The 27,911-nt window shown below is 35.2% G+C and overlaps 1 protein-coding gene across 1 annotated transcript; it reads left to right on the forward strand.

Annotated features, from left to right (window-relative positions):
* Positions 1-1,130: 1,130 nt before the first annotated feature.
* On the forward strand, positions 1,131-25,466 carry LOC146994007 (uncharacterized). The gene is made up of 3 exons (XM_085826290.1): positions 1,131-1,362; positions 1,429-1,763; positions 25,344-25,466. Exons 1-3 carry the CDS (start codon positions 1,131-1,133, stop codon positions 25,464-25,466), a joined length of 690 nt encoding a protein of 229 aa, XP_085682416.1.
* Positions 25,467-27,911: the final 2,445 nt, after the last annotated feature.

Consider the following 27,911-nt stretch of genomic DNA (forward strand, 5'->3'; position numbering starts at 1 on the left):
TCTTTCCTCACGGTGAGGCATGTATCAGTTTACTTAGTTCGCAAAGCTTAACCCAGACGCTGCTTCAATACATAGAATTACGTTTGGGATGTAAAGAAAGTAACCAAAACATGTGAATGAAGTTGGATACGCGAATTTATTAACTAATCATTCAGGTACTCAGTATTGGTAAACATGACACTGAGTTTAAATATCTCACTACGATGTAAGTCTCATACACAAAATGAAGATTATGATAAAAAATGATTTAAAATGAGAAATTTTTCAATTTAAATGTAAAATAGCAGTAAAATGAAAAATAAATGTAAAATTACATCACATTTATGTATGAAAATTACATAAATTCATTAAAAAAAATAGTTATTTTATCTGGTTGTAAAGAGTGTTTTCCGCCAAAAAACGTATTAACGTGTATAATTCTGACACAACGCTATAGCACAATTTGCCACTTCCGCCTAGGTATAATAGCAAATTAACAACACAAATCAAATCAAACTGTTGATGCAACGAAAGTAAACAAACGCCAAGAACTAACGCTGTCACCCACATGACGTCATGCGCATGTGGCATAACTTTCTCCCTGCACTGCGCATCGCTCTTGGGCCATCCCTGAGACCCATATTAGAACTACGTCGACCGAAGTTTATGTTAAGCAGTTCATTTTACATCCATTTTGAGGAAAAAATTCATCACTATGTATTTAACAAGGTATATTATCTTAAGAAAGCCAGTTATCGTTATCAATGTAGCACAGAAATTATGTGTTCTGGCAGATTGTAACCAATTATTTTTAAGAGGCAATGTTTAAAAGAGCACATGCAGATCTATACCGAACACAAACCACATGTGTGTGAAATTTAGATTTCATATTGTCGAAAATGTAATTTAAACATGCATATGCTAATTCACATAGCAGAAGAGCCTGATATGATTGAAGTGCGTAAGACTTTAGTTAAATAATTAATTTAGACTCGCATTTGCTTATTACAAACCGTATATATGTGAAGTATGTAAGAAATAATTTTGTCGTAAGAGCAATTTAAACAAGCATATGCTTTAACACATGAAACAAGCCTTCATATTTGTTTGAAGTATTTAAGAAGTGATTAGTTCATAAGGTTAATTTAAACATGCACATGTTTACTCAGACAGGAGACAAATCTTATGTGTGCAAAATATGTAAGAAGTCATTTTGTCATACGTATGGTTTAAACAGTCATTTGCTTATTCACACTGCAGAAAAACCTTATATGTGTGACGTTTGTGAGAAGTCATTTGGTCTGAAGAGTTCTTTGATCACTCATATGCGTACTCATACTGGAGAGAAACCTCATGTATGTGAAGTGTGTAAGAAGTCATTTAGTCTGAAGTGTCGTTTAAAGAGCCATATGCTTATTCACACAGGAAAGAAATTGCATGTGTGTGAAGTATGCAAGATGTCGTATAGTGAAAAGTATAGTCTTCACAGGCATATGCTTATTCACACAGGAGAGAAACTTCATGTATGTGAAGTGTGTAAGAAATCCTTTAGTGGCAAGTTGGTTTTAAGGAACCATATGTTTATTCACACAGGAGAGAAACTTCATGTGTGTGAAGTATGCAAGACGTCATTTAGTCTTAAGGTTACTTTAAACAGGCATATGCTTATTCACACAGGAGAGAAACCTCATGTGTGTGAACTTTGTAAGAAGTCATTCACTCATAAACGTGCTTTAAACAGCCATATACTTATTCACAATGCGGAAAAACCTTATATGTGTGAAGTATGTGGGAAGTCATTTAGACAGAAGATTACTTTAAACAGGCATGTCCTTATTCATACGGGAGAGAAACCTTATGGTTGTGAAATATGTAAGAAGTCATTTAGAGCGAAGGGTCCTCTAAAGACTCATATGCTTACTCACACAGGAGAGAAACCTCATGAGTGTGAAGTATGTAAGAAGTCATTTCGACAGAAGATTACTTTAAACAGGCATGTCCTTATTCACACGGGAGAGAAACCTTATGTGTGCGAAATATGTAAGAAGTCATTTAGAGCGAAGGGTCCTCTAAAGACTCATATGCTTTTTCACACAGGAGAGAAACCTCATGTGTGTGAAGTATGTAAGAAGTCATTTCGTCGTAAAGACAGTTTAACCAGTCATATCCTTATTCATAAACGAGAAAATCCTCATGTGTAAAAATGTCCTTTAGTCACAAGGGTAAAAGTTTGAAGAAATATATATTGATCTACACAAGAGAGAAGTCTTTTGAGGAGATGTTAAATTCGTATCAATTTTTATTTATCAGTGGAGTACAGATTTCGGTTAATCTTCGTATTATGGGTACTTGGCGATTTTCGGCGAAAATTTGGCGACCAACCCTGCTACAGCAACCTGCTAGTTTTGTTTCTGGATGCCATTTTGTTTTCACGAAGTAAAGGCATGGTTTTTTTCCCCCCTCAACATTTTTTTTCAACAATGTGCTAGCCGAATTACGCTTATGCTAGAATTTTTATGGAACAAAAGTTCTTAATCATGACGAAGATTAGGTGGAAAATTGGGAGAAAGTGCAGAACCGACCAATGCTTGCCGCATTTTTAAGAATTGCACATATATGGTATCCATGTACACGTCGACCTATATTCACTTAAAAAAAAATCCTAGATTGCACAAAAATGGCTTTGTGCACACTCTTGAATTTATCCATGTATACTGCCAAAGTCCTAGGTGGTAACCTTTATCGCCTTACCAAAATATTGCCAAACTACCTGTTACAATATTCCAAAAATTAGGCCCAGATTTCTGTATGTAGCAAAGAAACCTCATGTCTTGTGTTAATGTCAGTTTCAATCACAACAGTTGCCCATATTAAGTGGTGGTCAAAATTCTTGGAAATAACAGAGTCATTCACTTTCAGAATATATTTAGAGGTATTATAGTGTGTGATTTAAAGCGTAATGGTGACACTTAGTGCAGTTTGTAAATTGTCATTTGATGCAAATATGTAATAAATCTTCTATGTCTTTCCAAAAACAAAAAGCTTCATTTATGCAAGATATATCTCAAGTCCTTTTTAAGTAATGCTAACTTAAAGTTAATATGCTACTTTCCTGTTCTAAAGGGTCTAAAGCTCCTTATACCAATCTTCGTAAAAGATGTTATTCAGAATCTGACTTGATGTGCTTTACATTTCTTGCACTTTTTCTCGAAATTTGAATCCTTAGCATTGATTTTCATAGCTTTTGTTAAACTCACAGTGTTACATCTGAGACCTACCAAAATGTACTGTAGTGATCATATGCTTATAACCACTTTGACATACTTCTGATATTGCATATCTGAACCATGGCTTAATTTTTCGTCCCATATGGGTACTGTAACTTTTATGAGTTTTGTGCATGTATGTGCTTTGTGATGAAACACTAAAGACCTGCAGTCAAAATACGTAGTTCCACTTTTTGACATACTTTTTAGCTAATTAGAGCTATTATCAGCAATTATTATTCTCAGTGTTGCTAACCAGCTGTAATATCAAATGTGTCAAGTGTATTAAAACTCATAAGACTAGAACGTGGTTAAGGCAAAGAAAAATGGGCTCCTCTACAATCAAATCCTGGACATACCAGTTAGAGCAACCCTGTGTGTGTAAAGAAAAAATGAATCAGTGTGGAAATTCATTTTAATGCAGGTAAGAAACTGAAATTGAGTAAATATTTATAAAAAAACTGTTCTATGTTTTTTTTCCGGTGTTGAAAGAAACTCTATTTTTAATTTGTAAGGATGTACATTTTATAAGCATGAACATCTGTGTACAAAAGAAAGACAGATGTCTCTGTTTCGTTTGCAGCTTTCTCAGTGTTCAAACATTCTGAAAAATTATCATTATTTATATCTGAAGCATAAAAAAATTGGGCACAGCTTTATGTTAGTCCTTTTTGGCAAGAAATGTGTTTGGCGACATTTTGGGGTGACAAATGAAAAATTAAGATAACCTTTGTAACCCTAAATACTGAACTGAAAAAAACATGCCGCCATTTCTGTGCACGTAACTTTAACAAATTTGGTAGGTATCAGAACTGTGATGGCAGTAGGGATAAATTGCATGTTTTTCTTAAAGTTACTTTTGTGTTAAGAAAGCACAACATTTAAAATATTTTTAAAAAAGACAAAATATGATAGTTAAAACTGATGTTTTAATATTACATCACATGAGTCTTGACATTTTTTAATACGTCAACTCTGCATATTATTATAAACTCCACCTCCCCAAGAAAAAAACACATTTTAAGTAGCAGGAGGTAAACTCTTGGTGCTTCCTTTGCTAAGGAGATCAAAATTACCATGGTCTCATATTAGCCTTTTTTGCCTCATATTAGAACTATAGGAATGTGTTGCATGAATTCATAGGTTCAAGTCAGGACCAAAATCAGGTTTCATTATTGCCTTTACATTTTTATAATTTGTCTGACTATAAAAAATATAATATTGCCTTGATTATGGAATATATTGCTTATAATTTACAGTTCTCAAATTTTGTAAATTTCACAACCTAATAGCTGGGTAAAAGTATAGTTTAGGGTTCCCCTTGGCATTTTTTGGCGGTACATGGAAACCGATTTTGTACAATTCTTTGACTCGTTATTTTGGCTTGCGAAGCGGCCACAAAGCCAAAATAACAAGACAAGTAATTGCACAAACTCGGTATCCATGTACACATTGACTTATTTTCACTTAAAAAAAAAAATCCCCGAATTGCACAAAAATGGCATTGCACACTCCTTTAACTTTATCCATGTACACATCGATATATTTTCACTTAAAAAGTCAAAGGAGCACTAAATTCTACAATATAGGCAAACAAAAAATACATAATCTCCATAAAATAAATTTTAAACCAAAATATAAAATAACATAAAAAAGGAAAAACATGTTATACATTTAAGTACTACTAAAAGCAAATATTCACTTACCATGATTTTCGAGTTCGCTTCGTACCCCCAGAGCCATGTAAAAATCAAAATATCAATCATACTGAAATGACTTTTTTCAAACCAGGTACTCTTTCTGATCGAACGCTTCACATAGTGACCATCTGAACCTTTCTTCCTACAAACCCATTAAAATCCATCTAAACGGTTTTTACGTATATCCTTTCCTGCATACAGGACACTTATAATGGCTACGAAGTACACCTTCATTTACACACCAGTTAATTAAAGCTCTTTTCCCCTTTCGCTCCAAATCGTACAGAAACTTTAAATTAATCTTACTACATTCGGCCTTTCTACCGGGTTTGTTAACAATCCGCCATTTTCTTCTGATCTTCAAAGCTGGGACTACCTTGGTGACTGAAGCTTGTTGCCAAATCAAAAAAATCGCCAAAAGGACCAATACTAAAGCTGTTCCAAAAATTGTCTCATTTGGTTCCCATAATAATGCAAATTTGAAACTGAATAGAAATTAGCAACATTTGGTACTTGGTCACCATTTTTATGGTTTTAATTCAAAAGGAACACCTTTTTCTAGAACCCATAACAGGTGTTTGTAATGCAGAACTTTCATAGAAATTTGCTAGGTTACTTTAAAATTTTATTTCATGGAATTTATTGAAGTAACATTGCAGTATTTCAACCTGTTTATTTTATTTAATAAGCCATATTTAAAAAAAATATATAATCAGAAATGCGTCTTGTTTCATTTATCGTCAAGTTGTCTCATTTATCGCAACCTGAGTAGTTGAATGCTATGGAAACATTGTGGTGAATTTAAATGATGGGGACAAATTTGGAAAGTGCATTTCAGATTTTGGGTAAGGGCAGTGTTGGATAAGTATGTTGTTATTTTGTGGTTTAGACGGTAAAATATCTGAATGAGGTAAGATTAATTTGAAGCTTCTGTGCGAACAATGTATGTGCAATGTCCTTCCAAGTAAAATGGCATCCAAAACGTAATGCAATAAAACATAATTAAAAAAAATTTTAATCTAAATAAACTGCATTTTAAATCAAAAGAAAGCAATTAAATAGCACAAAAATGAAACTACACATTATCTAATCTGCATAGTGCAAAAAGGAAATATTGACTTACCTTATTTAGAAATTTCTGTGTCTTCAGTCTTTGGCACACAAAATTCCTTAATAGCATCCAAAACCTGTCTAAAATTATTTAAACTGGCATCTATGCTGCTGTCACCACATAAATTCACAAAAGTAAGAATAAAATTATCCTCCATTTCCGGACTGTTGGTGGCATTTCTTTTGAAAATCCCTTTATATTACACCCCACGTACTTTCGATAGTGTGGATATGAGCTCCAGTTTCGGAATCCTTAAATGTAACTGTGAAATTTACTGAGAGATGAAGAAAACGATTTATCAGAAAGACAATTGTACAACTTCCAGCACTCGGATGTGATCGTGGTTCCAGGTAAGTTATTCTGTTAAATTACAATTAAACCTTCACACCGATCAATCAATACTGTCTTTCTCACTCACTCTAAATCAAACAGAAACATCAGATTATTTTGATCACCGTCAGCTATTTAATGGTTATAAAGCACAAAATAAGCATCGTACTTCCTAACTTCAGAAAAGTTTTTTTTTTTTTTTTTTTTTTTTTTTTTTTTTTTTTTACGCCAAGAGCGGCACCAGGAAGTCACAATTTCAAGATGGGTGCTACATAAAACCAAAATAAGAAGTTAAAGAATTGCACAAATTCTGTGTCCATGTACACATTGATCTTTTCTCACTTAAAAAAAAAAAAAAAAAAATTCCCAGAATTGCACAAACTAGGCATTGCACACTGCCTTAAATTTGTCCATGTACACATCAATCTATTTTCATTTTAAAAATATCAGGAAGCTAAAACAAAGTTAAAACTATCATGGTAACCAGAAATGAGGTTTCGTCTCTAAAATTTAAAAAAAAAAAAATTGTCGCTAAACGAAGGGGCATCCAATTCTACACTAGAGCCCTAACTTCTTTCCTTGGCGATAATCCAAGGTTTACCTGAAAATACAGACAACCCATGCTAATACATTCTCTCTTCTGTATACCGATATAATTTCTTGTTTAGTTACAAAGATCCATAGTTCAAGTCCTGTAACTGCTGTCTCTAGAATTCCGTGTCAGAATTGTTTTACAGTAACGTCTCTTTCACTTTCAGTAGCAATATTTCCTGGATCTAGTACTATACTACAGATTTCGCCATCGATTAATTTATTGATGATTAGGGTATTGTCATCGTAATCAATAACTTCTGTTGTATCATCTTCATTTATTATCACTTCTCCATATTTCTTTACAAAATCCTTATATTGGAGCATTTCACCTTTTATTAGTGATTTCGATAAACCTTCATCATTGCAGCTGTCATCTTCACTATGAAATATGGTGGTTGGAAATAAATTTTGCCAAGCACTTTTCAAAGTATCTGGAGAAACATCCTCCCATCACCTTGGGATGCTCCACGCAGCAGATTTTATGCTAAAATATTTCACAGATTCTTGAATAGTCTTCTCGTTATTCAATAAATTTAACATAGATTTTAAAAATGGTTCTTTATATTTGCATTTCAGCACAGGCACTATTCCGATATCCATAGGCTGAACGATGGGCGTACAGTTTTGAGGAAAGTTCAATACGGATACGTTATCTTTCACTAAAACTTAAGTGAAGTATGAGCATAGCAGTTATCTACAGTGAGGATGATATTTGCGTCATCAGGTAATTCAAATGTTGCCGAGCCTCGGATATGAAATGATTTTCAAAGCAATCATTCATGAATGCTTGCATTATCCATTCTGTTTTATTTGCATGATATATAACAGGAAAAATCTTTACTCCTTTAAATTCTTGAGGTCATGTATTTTTTCCAATTATGAAAAGTTTATAGTTGTGCATTCTTACAGAATTTGTGCATGCTAAAATCGTTAGACTCGCTTTAAAATCTTTGATAGCATTTGGAGCCTCTTCGGTAGAGCTTGCCAAGATATTTCATGGTAAGCTATATTGCCAGAAAGGACCAGTTTAATCAACATTGTAAATTTCGTCTGGAGATAATTTTTGCTGTTAATGAGTTCAGTGCAATAGTTCATCTGCAAATAGTTAAGCAACTTAGCATGAACTAAAGCTCTTTTACCTGAAATTTTTAGTCATTTTCATTTCACTCCAGTTTTTTAATTGCCTTATACCATGACGATTTTTAAATTTGGTTAGCCAATCAATCTGTCAAATATGTACACTCAGCTTTTAAGTTCACTTCTGCACGAAATATCTCGGCTTGAGCCATTATCTTGGACCCGTCTGACCCCATTCAATCGTCACTTTTGGTGCAATAAAAAAATGTTCTCTTATTCATTGCAAGTAGAGTGTTAAAATGCACAAAAAATTCAAAAATTATTTTTCTGATTTCTTATGTCATATACAGTTGAATTTCCAAATCCATACTCCTCGTATAATTTTGAGACAGATGTATCTTTATCCGTTTTTTGCCACAAGTCTACATTTTGTTTGATAGACATCAAAGCATGCTTTTGCTTTGAAGATCCTATTGCAGCTCCAGAATTAGAAATACTCTTCGTTATATTCAAAAGTTCAAAATTTAATTTTTATAAAATTACTGTAATAAAAACAGTCTGCAAAAATTAATAAACTGAATGAAACCAGAAATCTGTTATATTAACTGAAATATAGTACATAAAGTTAATTTTATCAGTATATAACAAGCTTCAATAATTGCTTATGTTAAAATATTTCAGTAAAGTTCTGAAATGTTTAAAAAAAAATGAGTTACATACAAATATTTAAATTAACATATTTTTATATAAACTGTAATTTACAAGATAATATAATTAATTTATTTATCATGCCTAAAAATTACATTTATAAACTGATAAGAATATATGCTAAATACAAGAAGTAACGTTAATAAAAGTATATTTATGGGTACCCCGTGGCAAAAATAGGTGTTTTTGGCAGTCGATGGATACTGAGTTTGTGCAATTCTTTGACTTGATATTTTGGTTTGAGTAGCGGCGCCGCTAATAACAAGAAAAGTATTGCACAAACTCGGTATCCATGTACACATCAATCTATTTTCTCTTTAAAACATTCCCATAATTGCACAAACTTGCATTGCACACACCCTTGACTTTGTACACATCGACCTATTTTCACTTTAAAAAAAATCAGAGAATTGCACAAATTAGGCATTGTGCACTCCCTTGACTTTGTCCATGTACACATCGAACTATATTCACGTCATAAGTGAAAGGAAGAGTCTCCCAAAAGATATATAATCTCAATAAATTACATTTTAAATCAAACAATGAAATAACGATAAAAAAAGGAAGTTTATCTTTGCAATACACAAAGGAAATCACCACTTACCTTATTTACAAATTAACATGCCTTCATTCAAACAAAATTCCTTAACAGCATTCCAAAACTTCCTAAAATTATCTGAACTAGAAATCTGTTAAATTCACTAAATAAGAGTGAAAAAATATCCTCCATAACTCCGTTATAGTCCGACCATGCGCGTTTCCTTCCTACAAACAGAACACTCAATAATGGGTACTAAGTAAACTTTCATTTACACACCAGTCAAGTAATGCTCTTTTCTCCTTTCTTTCCAAATCCTATAGAAACTTCAAATTAATCTTACCACATTCAGCCATTTTACCATCTAAACCAGAAAACAAGCAATGTACTTCCTAACCAATACACAGCACGAGCCCTTACAAATTAACTGCAATCATGCAACCAATTTTGTCCTAATAGGGTTTCCATAACATTTAACTACTTAGGCTATCATAAATAAACCAATACTTGGTAATAAATAAAACAACAACTTGGCGATAAATGAAACAACAACTTCACGGTAATACAAGGGGTACCCTTCTCTCAACTCTTAACCATTAAATTTGTGGGAGTTATATACACATGTTTATTATTATCATTTGCAAACCAGTTTACTGAAAGGACCAAATGTGGTTGAATTTTCGAATATATATTTTGTTACTTACATAACGGAAAAATGTAGAAAGTGATAATGTTGCATGTGTGCAGGCTCGTAATAGATTGAATGCACAAGTCCGATAAAAATTAATAAAACTTATTCGTATCACAAGAATTGTAACAAAAGGCTACTTTTTTCCTCAACGATATTTGTTCAATATCACATCGTAGTTATATTTTAAACTACTCCAAACGTTAAATACAGTCAAAAGTCGTTAATCCGGACTCGTCGTGACTTCGGCGATTCCGGATTATCGATTTTTCCGTATTATAGATCATCATAAATATCTGGTAAGATGGCATGCAAAAATTATAAAATTAAAAATATGAAACTGTAATTTATGAAATAAAGAAGGTTAATCTTTGGCGAAAATTTGGCGACAAACTCTGCTACAGCAACGCTCTATTTTTTTTTCGCCGCCATTTTGTCTTCACGAAGTAAAGACATGTTTCTTTTCTTTTTATTTACTCAACACTTTTTCCAACAATCTGCTAGCCGAATTACACTTATGCTAGAAATTTTATATGGAACAAAACTGCTTAATCATGACAAATATTAACTGCAAAATTGGGAAAAAGTGCAGAATCGCAAACTCCTTGCCGCGTTTTTCAAAATTGCACATACGCAGTAACCATGTACACGTCGACTTATTTTTACTTAAAAAACATCCCAGAATTGCACAAACATGGCATTGCGCAAACTCTTCACTATATCCATGTACACTGCTTTTTTCTCATAAATTAGAAAAATTTCACGAAAATGCATAAAAATTTTGTGAATCTTTAAATTTGGTAAGAAGGATATATATGAAATTACCTGATCGCAAAAAAAGTATATACCCTTTCCAAGGATGAACATTTCCACATATAAAATAAATAAATATCCAAAAACTTTTACCTCTAAATTATCTATTATAAACGTCACCGAATTTATAACGCAAACATTAAAGATGGTTGCAAATACTTAGTGTCAAATATATAAATTATTTCCATGCACGTTTACTTCCACTGAAACGTATACCAAATTGCTACAAACATATAATTCACAAAATAACTATCATTTAATTAAAATATAATTAAACCATGTACACGTTGACTTAATTTTACTTTAAAAAAATCCCAGAATTGCACAAAAATGGCATTGCACACACTCTTCACTATATCCATGTGCACTGCTTTTTTCTCATAAATTAGAAAAATTTCACGAAAATGCATGAAAATTTTGCGAATCTTTAAATTCGGTAAAAAGGACATATATGAAATTACCTGATCGCGAAAAAGTATATACCCTTTCCAAGGATGAACATTTGCACGTATAAAATAAATAAAATATCCAAAAACTTTTACCTCTAAATTATGTATTGTTACGAATTTGGTATTTAAAAAGCTAATGTTAGTTCAATTAGAAATTAAATGGTTTTATTTCTCGCGCAGTGCAGCGCGTGACGAATATTAAAAGAAAGCAAAGCCGGAAAATTGAAAATACAAGAGCGCGTGCATTAAATAAATAAATATCTCTTTTTGATTTCGAGAAAGTACTGGAAAATTCTAGCGCGTGATTTTAAAATCTTATAAAAGGAGGAAAACATCTCAGTTTGTAGTAGTTGCTTAGTTTGTTGTTGTTTAGAAAACTACTGTTGTTGATTGTAGCGAATTCGCGGATTAGCGTTCTTTAGCTGTTTTGAATTACGTTCTATTGACATTTGAGTAGTTAAAAGAAAACTACTGTGAGATATTGTAATACTGCATGATAATTTGAGAAAATTTAAGCATTTTTGTTGTGATAATAATAAATTTTTGTTCATTTTTCATCGGACTTGTGCATTCATTTCATAACGAACCCGTACGCACGCAACAATTTTTGGTGTCAGGAGTGGGGTTTGAATGCCAATAACAAGAGCGATGGAAGAACAATTGAGACAGCTCATTAGTGCTTTTGCTGCATTCCAAGAAAAGATGGAAGCTGGCCAAGCATCATTTAAGGAAGAAATGAAATTGGGCCAGGAATCCGTTAAGGAAGAAATGAAATTGGGCCAGGAATCCGTTAAGGACGAAATGAAAGCCGTTCAAGCTGGTCAAGAAGAAATGAAAAGAGAAATTACTTGCATAATAGAAAATAAATTTGAAGCTATGGAAGGCAGAATTGACGCAGTTGAAAATAAAGTTGGACATATTGAAGAAAGAGTTTCTTCGGTGAAAGAAGAAATAGAAGAAAGAGTTTCTTCTGTAAAAGAACAAATTGATGAGAGAGTTTCTGCAGTTGCCAAAGAAATGGATACTTTAAAGAAATTCGTAGCGTCGGCAGGGAGCAGGAGTGATGATTTTAAATTCTTACCAATGCCTGCTCGTCCACCTCTGAAGCTATCCACATATGATGGGAAGACCTCCTGGCAGGTGTATAAGACACAATTTTCTATCGTGGCGGATGCGAATGGATGGGATTCCCAAGCTAAGGCCTGTCATCTCGCCGCTTCTCTAAGAGCCGACGCAGCGGATATCCTTCAGACTCTTCCCGAAAACAAAAGGTTAGATTTCGAAGCTCTGTCCGGCGCCTTGGAGTTGCGCTTTGGGGAGAAGTGTTTAAAAGACTACAGCAGGCTCCAATTAAAATCTCGTCAACAGAAGCCTACCGAAACACTTCAGGAGCTCGCCGCGGATGTTGAAAGGCTGTCCCATCTCGCCTTTTCGGAATGCCCGACAGAAACAAGGGAAATCCTGTCCTTGCAATACTTTATCGACGGCATCCGAGATACTGAAATACAGAAAGCTCTACGAATGGCGGATGTAAAAGATTTAAAAAGTGCTCTAGTGTACGCCATGAAATTTGAGGCAGCCCAGAAAGCCACTCGTCGAGACCGCCACCCAGTCAGAGCTGCTCAAGTCCAGGAGCCAGGGGATCAAGTCACCGCTCGACTTGACGATTTGACTAGACAACTGAACGCCTTGAGACGGAATATTGGTGAGAAGAAACCAACCGTTAAGTGCTGGAACTGCGGTGCTGAAGGACACATACGACGAAACTGCAAAACACCCCAGGGTACTGATGTTAAGACCGCTTCTAACAAGCAGCAGGGAAACTAATTAGTGGCCATCTCGCGGGGCGGAGGTTGCCAGATAATGAAAAGCCCCCGTTTAAAGCGCTTCAGATTTCTGCAGTGAGAGGCGGCAGTAATGGACTTTTCATAATAGGACATATTAATGGAGTTCCGTGCAATATGACTATAGATACAGGAGCCAACGTCACCATCATCCGAAAAGATTTGGCTCAACAACTAGGAAACAAACTTATCTGGACGCCGCCCTGCGTTACCCTCCAGACTGTGTCCGGTGAGAAGATCGACATCGACGGAAAAGTAAATGTTAACATCACGTTTGGAAGTGCCGCTTACCATCACACGGCATATGTAGCAGAAATCACTGATTCTTGCATACTCGGATTGGACTTTCTAAGGAAATACAATTTTTCCTTGGATTTTAAAAATAACGGATTAAAAAATAACGAATTTTAAAAATAACGAAAAATCTACATCTGAGGACATAGCGTTATTTCTCGTTAATGATGAAGAAGTTAAATCTGTCCATAAAATCATAGCACAAGACTATATTACAATACCGGCAAGAACAGAAATTTTACTTCCTGGATCCATAGCCGAAAATAGAAATTTCCGCTACGGCATCATAGAATATCCCAATAACTGTAATATCCCAAAAGGAGTATTAGTAGCCTCAACACTCGTCGACCTATCCAGAACGGTTATCCCGGTGAGAGTCGCCAATGTAACTGAAAAGTCGAGAGTTATTAAGAAAGGTGAAGTGGTTGCAACATGTACTCCAGTAACCAGCGTTGAAAAAAAGAGTAACATCCCAGAATCCGTGTCCTCAGAGAGCATTACATCGGAGTTATTGCAGAATGCACAATTAAACGATAAAGAGAAAAATGCTGCCGATCGCGTCATTAAAGATCCTCAAGTTGTTTTCTCCCGCTCGTCTTCTGACGTGGGTCGAACTAGTTTGACACAACATAGAATAGATACTGGCGATCATCCCCCGATCAAGCAACATCCAAGACGTCTACCGTTTGCTAAACAGGAAGAGGTGCGAACACTGTTAAAAGATATGGAAGAAGGCGATGTCATCGAGCCTTCAGCGAGTCCATGGGCATCTCCCATCGTTCTCGTCAGAAAGAAAGACGGCTCAACAAGATTTTGCGTTGACTATCGCCGGTTGAATGAGGTTACGAAGAAAGACAGTTACCCTCTTCCTAGAACTGATGACATTCTAGACACTCTTTCTGGAAGCAAGTGGTTCTCAACACTTGATTTAAAGAGTGGGTATTGGCAGGTAGAAATCCATCCTGATGACCGAGAAAAGACGGCATTTACTACGGGACAAGGACTTTGGCAGTTCAAAGTGATGCCGTTTGGACTGTGTAATGCGCCGGCAACATTCGAACGTCTTATGGAGACTGTTTTGAAAGGCCTTTCTTACGAAGCCTGTCTGATATACCTGGACGATATCATCATCGTCGGAAAGAGTTTTGAAGAGCATCTAGAAAATCTTAGAAAGGTGCTTCAGAAACTGAAAGAGGCCAATCTGAAGCTGACTCCCGCTAAATGCAAATTGTTTCGAAAGGAAGTGACTTACCTGGGACATGTCATCTCTGCAGAAGGTGTGCGCACGGATCCTGAAAAGGTATCAGCGGTTAAATCCTGGACGCGTCCCGAAAATGTCCATCAGCTGAGAAGCTTCCTAGGGCTTTGCACCTACTATAGGAGATTCGTGAAGAACTTTTCTTCCATCGCAAGACCACTTCACAAGCTGACAGAGAGCAAGCAAAGATTCTTGTGGACAAAGGAATGCGAGGATGCATTTAACAACTTAAAGGAAGCTTTAACATCTGCTCCAATCCTGACGTATCCTCAGCTCGACAGACCATTTATTCTCGACACCGACGCGAGCAATGAAAGTGTCGGTGCTGTTTTGTCCCAAGAAATAGACGGCCAAGAACGTGTAGTAGCTTACTGGAGCAAGTGCCTGTCTAAACCGGAGAGGAATTACTGTGTCACAAGGAAAGAGTTGCTCGCCATAGTCAAAGCTGTAGAACATTTCCATCATTATCTATACGGGAGAAAATTCCTCCTCCGCACGGACCATGCCTCATTGGCGTGGCTTTTAAATTTCAAAAATCCTGAGGGTCAAATAGCCAGGTGGATACAGAGACTCCAAGAATATGACATCACTATCCGTCATCGTAAGGGATCATCACACGGAAACGCCGACGCCCTGTCTAGAAGACCTTGCCAAGAAAACTGCCGATATTGTTCCAGGGTGGAAGCGAAATACGAACTGCTGACTCCGGTCGCAAGACAAATTACAACATCAACATCGGCTGCTCGAGACCCGTGGAGTGATGATGAAGTCAGGAAAGACCAGCTGGAAGACCGCGACATTAAGCCCATACTTGATTTAATAGAGTCATCAAACAGAAAACCTACATGGCGGGACATTTCTATCTGTAGTCCTACAACAAAACAATACTGGGCACTCTGGGATTCACTTCACATTCGAAACGGCGTCTTATACCGGAAATTCGAGTCGGATGATGGGAAGACGTTCCGATGGCAACTGATACTTCCGATATCCCTGATTCCTGATGTCCTCAAAGAACTACATAACAGCCCTACAGGAGGTCACTTTGGAATTATGAAGACCTTACAGAGAGTTCGTGAGCGCTTTTACTGGAATAATGCAAAGAATGACGTGCAAAAGTGGTGCCGATCTTGCGATGCCTGTGCAGGTCGGAAAGGACCGAGGAAACGCAGCCGAGGCAGACTGCAACGTTACAACGTAGGTGCGCCTTTTGAACGTATCACCTTTGACATCCTGGGACCTCTGCCACGAACTGCTGATGGCAACAAATACATACTCTTGTCATTGATTACTTCACCAAGTGGCCTGAAGCTTATCCTATTCCTGATCAAGAGGCAGTCACAGTAGCTGAGGTAATGATACAGCACTGGATTTCCAGGTTCGGAGTGCCTCTTCAGTTACATTCCGATCAGGGAAGGAATTTTGCCTCGGCAGTAATCAAAGAACTATGCAAACTACTTGGCATTGACAAAACTCAAACGACGCCATTGCATCCCCAGTCGGACGGCATGGTAGAGAGGTTCAATCGAACCATCCTTAATAACCTCTCATTAGTGGTTTCCAGAAACCAACAGGACTGGGACAAGAAATTACCACTCTTTCTACTGGCTTACCGCAGTGCTGTCCACGAGACTACCGGCTATTCTCCATCACAGATGCTCTTCGGTCTTGACCTTCGTCTGCCTTGTGATCTATTGTTTGGCCGCCCTCCGGATGCTCCTTCATCGTCTGAGGAATATATTCAAGATCTCCAGGCCCGGTTTGAAGTGATGCACAATTTTGCACGAGAGCGAGTCAACTTGGCGACGGAGAAGATGAAGACCCGATACGACACAAGAGCTACTGAACATCAATTCCACGAAGGAGACAAGGTGTGGTTGTGGAATCCGACTCGACGGAAAGGACTTTGTCCGAAATTACAGTCACCTTGGGATGGGCCGTACACAGTCCTAAACAGGCTGAATGACGTCGTGGTTCGGATTCGTAAGTCTTCGAACTCTAAACCTAAAGTCGTTCATTACGACAGGTTAGCTCATTACTATGGCCATAGTACATAATGTAAATAATTGTAAATAGTATAAGACCATGGTCCATTTTTGTTTTTAAATGTGTATTTGATTTGTATTTGATAGCATTTGATTTGTTTTATGTATTGCATTTATTGTTCATGTTGTTTATTATTGTAATGTAATGCTTATTAATGCATTTATGCCACAGTTGTAAGTTTTGCTTCCTGTCCAGGGATTGTACTGCCCGGGACGTGCAGTCCTTGGGAAGGGGGCAGTGTTACGAATTTGGTATTTAAAAAGCTAATGTTAGTTCAATTAGAAATTAAATGGTTTTATTTCTCGCGCAGTGCAGCGCGTGACGAATATTAAAAGAAAGCTAAGCCGGAAAATTGAAAATACAAGAGCGCGTGCATTAAATAAATAAATATCTCTTTTTGATTTCGAGAAAGTACTGGAAAATTCTAGCGCGTGATTTTAAAATCTTATAAAAGGAGGAAAACATCTCAGTTTGTAGTAGTTGCTTAGTTTGTTGTTGTTTAGAAAACTACTGTTGTTGATTGTAGCGAATTCGCGGATTAGCGTTCTTTAGCTGTTTTGAATTACGTTCTATTGACATTTGAGTAGTTAAAAGAAAACTACTGTGAGATATTGTAATACTGCATGATAATTTGAGAAAATTTAAGCATTTTTGTTGTGATAATAATAAATTTTTGTTCATTTTTCATCGGACTTGTGCATTCATTTCATAACGAACCCGTACGCACGCAACAGTATTATAAACGTCACCAACGAATTTATAACGCAAACATTAAAAATGGTTGCAAATACTTAGTGTCAAATATTTAAATTATTTCCATGCACGTTTACTTCCACTGAAACGTATGCCAAATTGCTACAAACATATAATTCACAAAATAACTATCATTTAATTAAAATATAATTAAATTAAAAAAAACTACTTAAAATATAAATAAGAACATACATTAAATTAATAAAAATTAGCTTATAATCCTAATTACTTTAAACTAAATCATTGCTAATAACAATTTTCCAATAATACCGTATTAATTTATTTACTCCTTACATTTAGAACAATGCATGAAAATAATATCCTCAAATAATTAAAAATACTAACGTACCTAATCTTCTTCAGAATCTTGATTACGTGCCGGATAAACTTTTCTTATTTCCTCCGCTAAATAAAAAGCAATCGTATGTGCGCCTGTTTCAGGATCTTTAAAATCATACTTATGGTTCACAGCAAGATGTTGAAAACCTTCATCCTCCAAACAGACATATGACTTCCAGCAATCAGATATTATTCTTGTACCAGGTAGAATATACCACTAAATAAAACTTAATAACCAATCTTTACTTCTATCTCGCACAACCTTAAAAAAACAATTATTACTAACCCTTTCAATCCCACTAAATACCCATTTCGAATTCATTTTAGACAGGGCCATGGGATCCAAAAATTAACCAACACTGTTTCACACAACACAAAATGAAGCTAAATACAAAATTTCCAGATTTCCCCTCTTTTCTGATTAAAGAACTGTAATTCGTCCATTAATGTCACATGACAGATCTCATGATCTCTCATTTCCCTCACAAAAAATAATGCATAATCGGAACTGAGTACTTCTCACATTATTCCCAAAGTCCTAGGTAGTAACCTTTATCGCCTACCAAAACGTTGCCAAACTACCTGTTACCATATTCCAAAGATCAGCCATAAAGAACAATTATGATCTAAAGGGTATCAAAATTTACCAAAAAAAGCTTAATATTTGTTTACTTTATTAAACATTTCTTTCAATGTAAGTTGTTTAATTTGCTTCGTCTTATGTGATAATACTTTCTCTTTAATTCTATAAACAGACATAATTTCTTCTTCAGTTACAAAGTTCTGCTGTTGAAGTCCTATAATTGCTGTGTCTAGAATACCGATTAATTTGTCAATCGAAATTTTTTCGTTTTCAATAACCTGTGTGTCTATTTCTTCACTATCGGAAGCGAATTATAATGACGAGGAATTTGATTTAAATCATATCAAAGACGGAGTACATCGAGATGAAATACTACATTTAGTTAGAAATTATAAGCCAAATAAAATAAAAACATCTGTCCTTAAGATAAGGATAGTGCTGACAGATCAACTTCCAATTAATTGCGCACCGCGGTGTTCTCCCCCCCCACACACACACGGCCGTAGAGCAGCATGAAACTGATAAACAGATTTCGGAATGGTTAGATAAAGAAAGGATTATGCCTTTATCCATTTTTTGCAGCAATTCCATTTTTTGTTTAATGGACTTCGAAACATACTTTCGCTTTGTAGATCCTTTACGTATTAGTAAATATATATCGGAAATTCTATTTCACATAATCGAAAGTTCAAGCTTACTTTTATAAAATTGCTCTAACAGTCTGCAAAAAATAATAAGCCGGATCCAATTCGAAGATTAAGGAACAACGCAATCTGCAATATTAACTGAATTAAGATAATTTTAGCTTAGCTTATACCGTCCGTTATACATTAAAAGCGCATGCGTAAACGTATTATGCGCATGCGCACACGCATATTTGCAGCCGTAAAGGTTTTACGCGCATGCGTCAGTCAGGATTATGGGTGTCCGAATTAACGACTTTTGACTGTAGATGTAGAATGTAATCCAAAGTGCAGAGAAAGCTAATCTGATCTCGCCGTGAATTCGCTGCAATCGATATCAACAACTTAGTAAACAACTACTCAGCTGAAGTGTTCTCTCTCTGGCATTTATAGCTTTTAAGACGGCCGCATGAGCGAGTTTTAGCAATTTCTGGAAAGCAAAAAGTATAGAATTACAGTTACAGTTAACATTATAGTAAATTACATATATTTAAATTAAGTATCAGTCGCAGAGGTAAACGTTTATAAAATGTTAAATGCATGTGTGCTCTTGTATTTTTACTTTTCCTTCGTAGCTTTCTTTTAAATTTTGTCAATCACTGCATTGCTCGGCGGAGGGGGGGGATAAAACAATTGTAATTATAATTCTATTAAAAATATCTAACTAAATGCAAAATTCCTAACTCTGCCCCCTTCCCAAGGAATGCATGTCCCGGGCTGTACAATCCCTGGACAGCAAGCCATATTTACAACCAAAATATCAATTCAATAATATACATTAGATTACAATAAAAACAACATAAACAATAATTTCAAATAGTAACTGAAAATAAACAATAATTGCAAATAGTAACGTAAAATAAATCAAACACTATCAAATACAAATTTAAAAACAAAAAGGACCATGGTCTTATACTATTTAGAATACAGTCAAAAGTCTTTAATCCGTACTCATCGGGACTTTGGCGATTCCGGATTATCGATTTTTCCACATCATAGATCATCAGTTTAAATCTGCTAAGATGGCATGCAGAAATTATAAAATTAAAAGTATGAAACCATAATTTATGAAATAAAGAGCAATTATGATCTAAAGGGTATCAAAATTTACAATAAAAAGCTTAATATTTATTTGTTTACTTTATTAAACATTTCCTTCAATGTAAGTTGCTTCGTTTCATGTGATAATACTTTCTCTTTAATTCTATTAAACAGACATAATTTCTTGTTTAGTTACAAAGACTATTTATCATCAGTTACATAAAACTTTAGTTCACTTTTTCTCAGCCGTGATATGAAAAATTTTCTCTTCAACAAATACTGTGCTTTAACTGTGCAGGTAATTAGAAACCTGTTTATATGCTCAGTTGACGCTGAATTAGAGGACTTAGATCTAATTTGGTAAAATCAAGACAATTTATTAGTAAATAAAAAAAAAAAAAAGGTGGATAAGTGTACCAGACACAGAGGATGAAGTCATATAAAAACAAGAAAGTAGCAAACAAATGGTAAAAGCACATATTAAAATGCAAGATACAGAGGATGAAGTCATATAAAAACAAGGAAGTAGCACACAAATGGTAAAAGCACACATTAAAATGCAAGACACAGTCTTGAAAAAAGATTACACCTCTACATATAATAAAAGAAAGAGTCTGTCTATGTGTGTGTGTCTTTCGTTTGCGACAAACAAGAACATAAGCTAATAGACCCACGGCTACGAAATTTGCATCTAGACAAGAGCCAGTGCACCTCGAAGCGATTTTTTTGGAAATTCGAAATAAAATTTTTTTAAATTTTATATTTTGTGACAAAATCGCGTCATTTTGAGACATAATGGGCTATACGAAAGTGAGATTTTACTCTACACACTCCATTTTCACATCGTCATGAAACGTAGGCACTTAGCTATTTTACAAACTTAAAATAAATTTCGTGTTTCAATAAATCGATTAAATACAAATTTATTAAGCAAATTGAGCTTAACACCATTTCAATGGGATTTTTTCTAAAAAAGTTTGTTTTTAAAAATGTACATTTTATTTTTCTTTGATTTTTGGACATGTTAAACTTTCATGCTTGCGACTGCTTTTACAAAAAGAATTTTGGAAAAATGATATTTTGTATTTTTAAAGAAAGTTTTAAATGAAGCTTCCGAGTACACTTCCCACATCTCACATCTTTAAAACTGTGATTTTGGCAACAATTTTCCTGTCTTATTGTTGTTTATAGATTATTGATGAAATTTGAGTAGTTTCATTCTTTTAGAAATATGGGTTTGGCAACAATTTTTCATCTTATTTCTTATGTTGTTGTTTTTAAGAGATTGGCATATTTCATTGTCATTTATATATATATATAATACATTTTTATTGATTTTTTTTGATAAAGTTGTTCTGCAGAGTAAAATTCTGAGCGGAATTTTATGTTTTTTGAGTTGCTTTCATGTTATTTTTTGCTTATTTTACTGTTTGTAAGGTATTGAAAAGTTTTGCACGATTTTTTTTCTTCAACGGAAAGTTGGTTAATTTTATTATTAGGATAATTAATACTATTTGTATTAAGGGATATAGCTTATTTCATTGTAATTTTTTTCTCTTGAAAATATAAGATATAAAAATATAAGGGATTGGCATATTTCATTGTCATTTATATATATATAATACATTTTTATTGATTTTTTTTGATAAAGTTGTTCTGCAGAGTAAAATTCTGCACGGAATTTTGTTTTTTGAGTTGCTTTCATGTTATTTTTTGCTTATTTCACTGTTTGTAAGGTATTGAAAAGTTTTGCATGATTTTTTTTTCTTCAACGGAAAGTTGGTTAATTTTTTATTAGGATAATTAATATTTGTATTAAGGGATATAGCTTATTTCATTGTAATTTTTTTCTCTTGAAAATATAAGATAAAATATCATTAATTATACTTTGCTTTTCAGAATTTTTTTGTTTTTTGTATTCTTTTTGAGTTGCTTTCATGTTATTTATTGCTCATTTCACTGTTTGTAAGGTATTGAAAAGTTTTGAGTGATTTTTTTAGGAAACAAAGTTCTTAACCTCCTTTATACCATTTAAGTTCTTAAGTTTTTGTAAAGGGAAGTTGGTTAATTTATTTATTAGGATAATTAATATTTGTATTAAGGGATATTGCTTATTTTGCTGTAATTTTGTTATACGTAATAACTTTTTTTTATGAAGTTGTTCTGCAGAGTAAAATTCTACGCAGTTTTTCAATTTAATGTTTGGTGTTCCCTTCAGCCATTTTTCAGATACATTTAAAAGCTAGACGAAGGCTGGCAGCGAAGCTGCTAGTTAAGTAATAAAAGCAAGTCTCTTTTAAAAATAAAATAAATTATGATTAACCTTTCTTCGGATTAAACAGTGGAGAGTTAAGTCGCAGCTATTAAAATATTTCTGACGAAGACTATTAAAACATGGACACTCAATTAAGGTTTGATGGGCTGACAACAACAACAATATTGACTTCCCTGGCCTCATGAGACTTAGCCACATTACAGGTCCACTGCCCCTTTAAGACAAGTCGCAGAGGTTCAACCTCCGCTATTGCCCCTCCAGGAGGGTGGTGCACCATCTGGGATTCCCCAGGCAGCACGAGTCATTTGATTTGCTACCTGCCTGTCGCTCGGGCTACCCTTTTCAGTGGGTCATTATCCAGCGAATGGAGGGGGTACTGCACCCCGGCTATTAGAGTGGTACCCCTCAGGACTTGCCATATCCCGAGGCTGGTCAATAAGTGACATTTCCCAGGGCCTTCAGAACCACCAAGTTCATAAATTTTATACCTCCCGTGGCCGAGACTGCCTAAGTACTAATCCTAGCCAATAGCTTCACAGAATTCTCTATGTCGACCCCTGAGGTGAGTATTATGGACTGACAGACAAACATTACAATTTAAACAGGCAGGCTCATTGACAGCCTTCAAAAGGTAGTTATGTGTCACTCTAGTGTGACCAATTCTTAGGCAAGTCGAAAGAACTTCGTCCTTACGATTTCTACTAAAAACCCAATACTCAATTCTAGGTTTTACCCTTCTCAACTTGTTGTGAAGCTCAACGTCTCTAAGTTGCTTTTTTTTTTTTTTTTTTTTTTTTTTTTTTATCTTCTCTTTGATAGCACGACAGATATCTCTAAAAGGGACGAGGCGACTGGACAGTTCAACGGCAGATTTCACTGTTATATCTGCCAGCTCGTTTCCCTTTATTCCCGCATGTCTGGGAACCCAATAGTACAGAATTTCATATCCATGACTCAAGTTTATATGAATCTTCAGAACATCCACTACTGCAGGATTCTGAGTGTTGGGAAAATCTTCTAACGCTTTAAGTGCGCTATACAATTTTGTGTAAACTATGAACTTTTTGTGGCAGAGCTTTGAGATGTACAAAAGACCGTAATATATTGCAGTTAGTTCGGATGTTAAGAATGAGAAAGCATGGTACAAGCATCTCCCCTCTATGTGATCTTCATTTACAAATACCATCCCAACATGATCATTTCACTTGGATCCATCGGTATATATCGTATATTAACTGCTATATTTGTGCCTGTGCTCAGTAAAGATTTGTCTGTAAACTATCTAAGTAGTGCTTCCGTTCACGTGATGGTTGATAACATAATCAATCTGGATTCGGGTACTTTCCCACGGTGAGATTTCAAAATTCTGCTCTGCTTGGGCACATATATCAGAGAGGGAGAGATCCTCAATGTCAGGTCAAACTCCTAACCCTTCGCGGCGCACTATACGTTAACGTCGGAATTTCAACAAAAAATTGTATGCAGTCTATTTAGTCCTAAAGGAGTATACAGGTAAAATTTTATAAAAGATGCACTTACCGTTTTAATTCTGTGGGTGTTCCATGAGGTGGAAGACTGCGTCGCCAGAGCTTTTAAAAGTGCGACTAAGCGAGCATTGCAGTGAAGCACGAAAATGAGTAGAAGCGTTTGTATAAGAATGAAAAAACTCTGTATTAAGGCTGTATACATGGTTTCCTGGATATACACAATATTTTTGAATATATACGGATAAATGAGATAAATATCTATATAGACAAGCCCTATATACAAAAATATTTACAAATTTTCGGAAAGAGTTAGACCTCTCCATGCCATTTATGGAAAATTAATAATAAAAAAATTAACTGCGTTTAATATTAACAATAAAGAAAAAGAATCCTATAATATATACATACACAAAAAATATCTACACAATTATTGAAAATAAACGGGAATGAGACTAAAAAACGACAGCAAAAAATTCGCGCAGGTCTAGTAAAGATGAGTCAAGCTACTAATAAAATTCTCGCCTAAAAACTACTCCCAAAAAATTAGATGCCAATATTAGGGCTTTCATAACACAAAACACACCTCACCCCTCAATACTGCTTTGTTTGAATTCATTCCCCCCCCCGAAAAAAAAAACAACGGAAACAGAAAATGTAAACAACGGATGTCCTCTCCTAAGCACAGATGTTCTGATTCCTAACAGCATGAGATCGCTAAAGACTCAGTGTTCCCGCTAATGGAACACTCGGTTTTATTCAATGATTCTGCATATGGTTTTTGTATGAAAGATTAAAATAAATATAGAACAAAAAATTTGGAGTACAATGAGCAAAATTGTGCCTAATTTTTTTTTTTCAAATAAAATTTTGTTTATCATTAAAAAAATAGAGAAAATTACTTAAAAAAGAAGTGGATTTTAATAACACATAGTAAATGAAAATTCTGTGTCTCCTTGTGATATGCTGCTATCTACTGTTTAAAAAGAAAAGTTCAAAGTATATTATAAAGGCATTTTTATCTATTTACGGTTGAATTTAAAGGTTTCAGAAGCGATTGAATTTGGGTGTTCCATGTAGTGGAACACTGAGCCACAAAGGGTTAAAGGAGAGGAAGCCATGCAGGATGGACGTGCTTCAAATAAAGTGTTACACACATTATCAAGTAAGCACAGCATATTAGGATGTTCAGGTTGCGATAGAAGATTAAAATATTGCAAAAGGAACAATTGCTCACGCCTCAGATAAAGTGATGGTTCATTAGAGTCAACATAAAGGTTTTGGACAGGAGATGTCCTGAAGGCTCCAGAACAAATCTGCAGAGCTTGATGATGAACAGGATCACGTTTTAGCAACACTAAAGGGATCCGTAAATAACTGAGACTAGTCTAGACCAGACAAGCGCTCTGTAAATGCAAAGCATAAAGCAATCCTCTGTACCACAGGAGGTGTTCGCCAATACTTTAAAAATATTAATTGTTTTTAAACAGTTCTCAGATTTAAGACATGAGAAAGAAAAGTCAATTTTCGTTCGAACAATCACTCCTAAAAATTTTACTGCAGGTGCAACTGGAATCATTGACTCATTGAGATATAATTCAAGCTTAGGATAGAGACATCGCTTTCTACAAAAGTGCGCGCACACACACACACACACACACACTGCTTTGAAAACGCAAATCCTTGTCTGTTTGCCCATTCCTGGGTCCTGTTCAAAGCAATCTGGAGCTGCCTTTCTACATGTCTCATATCTGCACCTCGGCAGCTAATTTGTAGGTCATCAACATATAAAGATCCTGAAATGGTGGGAGGATGTTCTTTTAATACAGAGTTTACTTTTAGGTTGAACAGTGTTACACTAAGCCTGTAGCCTTGAGGCACACTCTCTTCTGTTCAAAAACATTCAACAAAACAGAGCCAATTCTTACTTAAAAAGCTCTAGCGTTAAAAACATTCTGAATGAAAATTGCTGCTCAATCCACTCCCTGTGAAGATCCTGAAGTATACCATATTTCCATGCCTTATAAGCTTTTTCAATGTCAAAATAAATAAATAAATATCTAAATAAAAAATAGAGACAAGATGGTTTCTTCTAACAAAAGCTTTTAGAATGGATGTCTCCAAAATGAGCATGTTATCTATGGTTGTTCTTCCGTTTGAAAAAAACCGTTTTAGTAAGGCAATGTAACATTATTCTTTTAAGTGAGTAGTTAACTAGGCGGCTGTTTACTGCTTTCTCAAACAGCTTGCAAACACAACTCGTAAGGGCAATTGGCTTGATAGTTCGAGGAATTCCTTGGGTCTTTCCTAGCTTAGGAATAGGAATCACAACAGCTCTCCTCCATGCACTGGAAAAATTTCTCTCCTTCTACACTCTATTTTAAATAGCAAGAAGGGCAGTCAGTGACATATTGGGCAGATGCTTTAGCATTTCGTAATTCACACCCTCAAGACCTACGTGTCTGTAACAAAGCCCTCTAACTCAAACGTAGTAAAATCTGTATTATAAGGCTCACAGTTGGGAGAGGTAAAAGCAGTCAGATTTCTCTCAAAACGCTGCTTGATAGAAAGAAATGCAGGTGAATAATTTCTGCTGGAAGAAACTGCGGCAAATGTCTCACTGATAATATTCGCAATTTCTTCTCTAGATCTAATCACTCGGCCATCTTTTTCCAAAAAGGAAAGTGAGTGGTCTTTATATATTCCATATGCTTTTCTAACTCTTTCCCAAACCCGCTTACTAGGCATAGAGAATATTATTGAATACACATAACGAAATCCATGAAACCATCTGGCTGTGCCATCTTACTTTTCGTGCATTTGCTTTGCCTCTTTTAAAAGCTATAAGGTTTTGCAAAGTAGGGTTCTACGAAAAATTCCCTATCCTTTTCTGTGTTTTTTCAGTACTTCACCACAGTTACAATTCCACCATGATTTCGAATATCGTGTATTTTTCCTGATGCGTAACATTTTCCCAGATTTCTAGGAATGGATAGCGTAACTTCCTGAATTATAACATTAGTAACCAATTCCGCTGCATCATCGATCTGCACATCTACCATTTCCTCTGTGAGCTCTGCAGTGGAAGAGAAGAGTTTCCATTCACCCATATCCAGTATAAGCTGAGGGGATCTCGACATGCCTTTTGCTCCTCCTCGTATGAGAGATTCAAAAATGGGATAGTGATCGCTGTTGTAAAGATCATTCCCGACACTAAAAGTTCAAAATGGCAACAGTGATAGTGAACAAATGGCAAGATCAACAGCGTGAAACGTCCTTGTAGGTTCATGGAAGTATGTGTCCTGCCCATCAACGCCGCGCAGTGAATTGGAAGTTGATCTGTCAGCACTATCCTTATCTTCAGGGCAGATGTTTTTATTTTATTCGGCTTATAATTCCTTACCAAATGTATTTCATCTCGATGTACTCTGTCTTTGATGTGATTTAAATAAAATTCTTCGTCATTATAAATCTCATGAATACAAATCAAATAGTTTTCTGGTTGCAATTTTCTAATTTCAACTATGCTTAATGTATGCTTTACGCATGCACGCGTTGAAAGAAATGTGTAATAAAGTAAACAAATGAATATTAAGCTTTTTTTTGTAAATTTTGATACCCTTTAGATCATAATTGCTCTTTATTGCATAAAATTCGGTTTCATATTTTTAATTTTATAATTTCTGCATGACATCTTACCAGATTTAAACTGATGATCTATAATCCAGAAAAATCGATAATCCGGAATCGCCGAAGTCCCGACGAGTCCGGATTAACGACTTTTGACTGTACGACCTCTGTAACCGCTTATCACTGCTTGTGCTTGTATTTGTTTGTGCTTATCTCTGCTTGCTTGTATTTCTTTGCATGTAACTCTGCGTGTATCTCTGCATATCTCAGTAATAAATATTTGTTTTGTGAACCGTGGCATTTTCTTTGTTTAACAGATCTCAAATCATATAATACTGCTGGTATTTCTGTCTGTGTTGTCTCCTTAAGGTTGCAGGTCATCACTCTTTAAATCTGCCCTCTCACATGCAGTTATCTTCAGAACCGTA

This window comes from Stegodyphus dumicola, chromosome 11, assembly GCF_044657685.1.
Source record: "Stegodyphus dumicola isolate Sdum_Otavi_A_Nest chromosome 11, ASM4465768v1".
NCBI lineage: Eukaryota > Metazoa > Arthropoda > Arachnida > Araneae > Eresidae > Stegodyphus > Stegodyphus dumicola.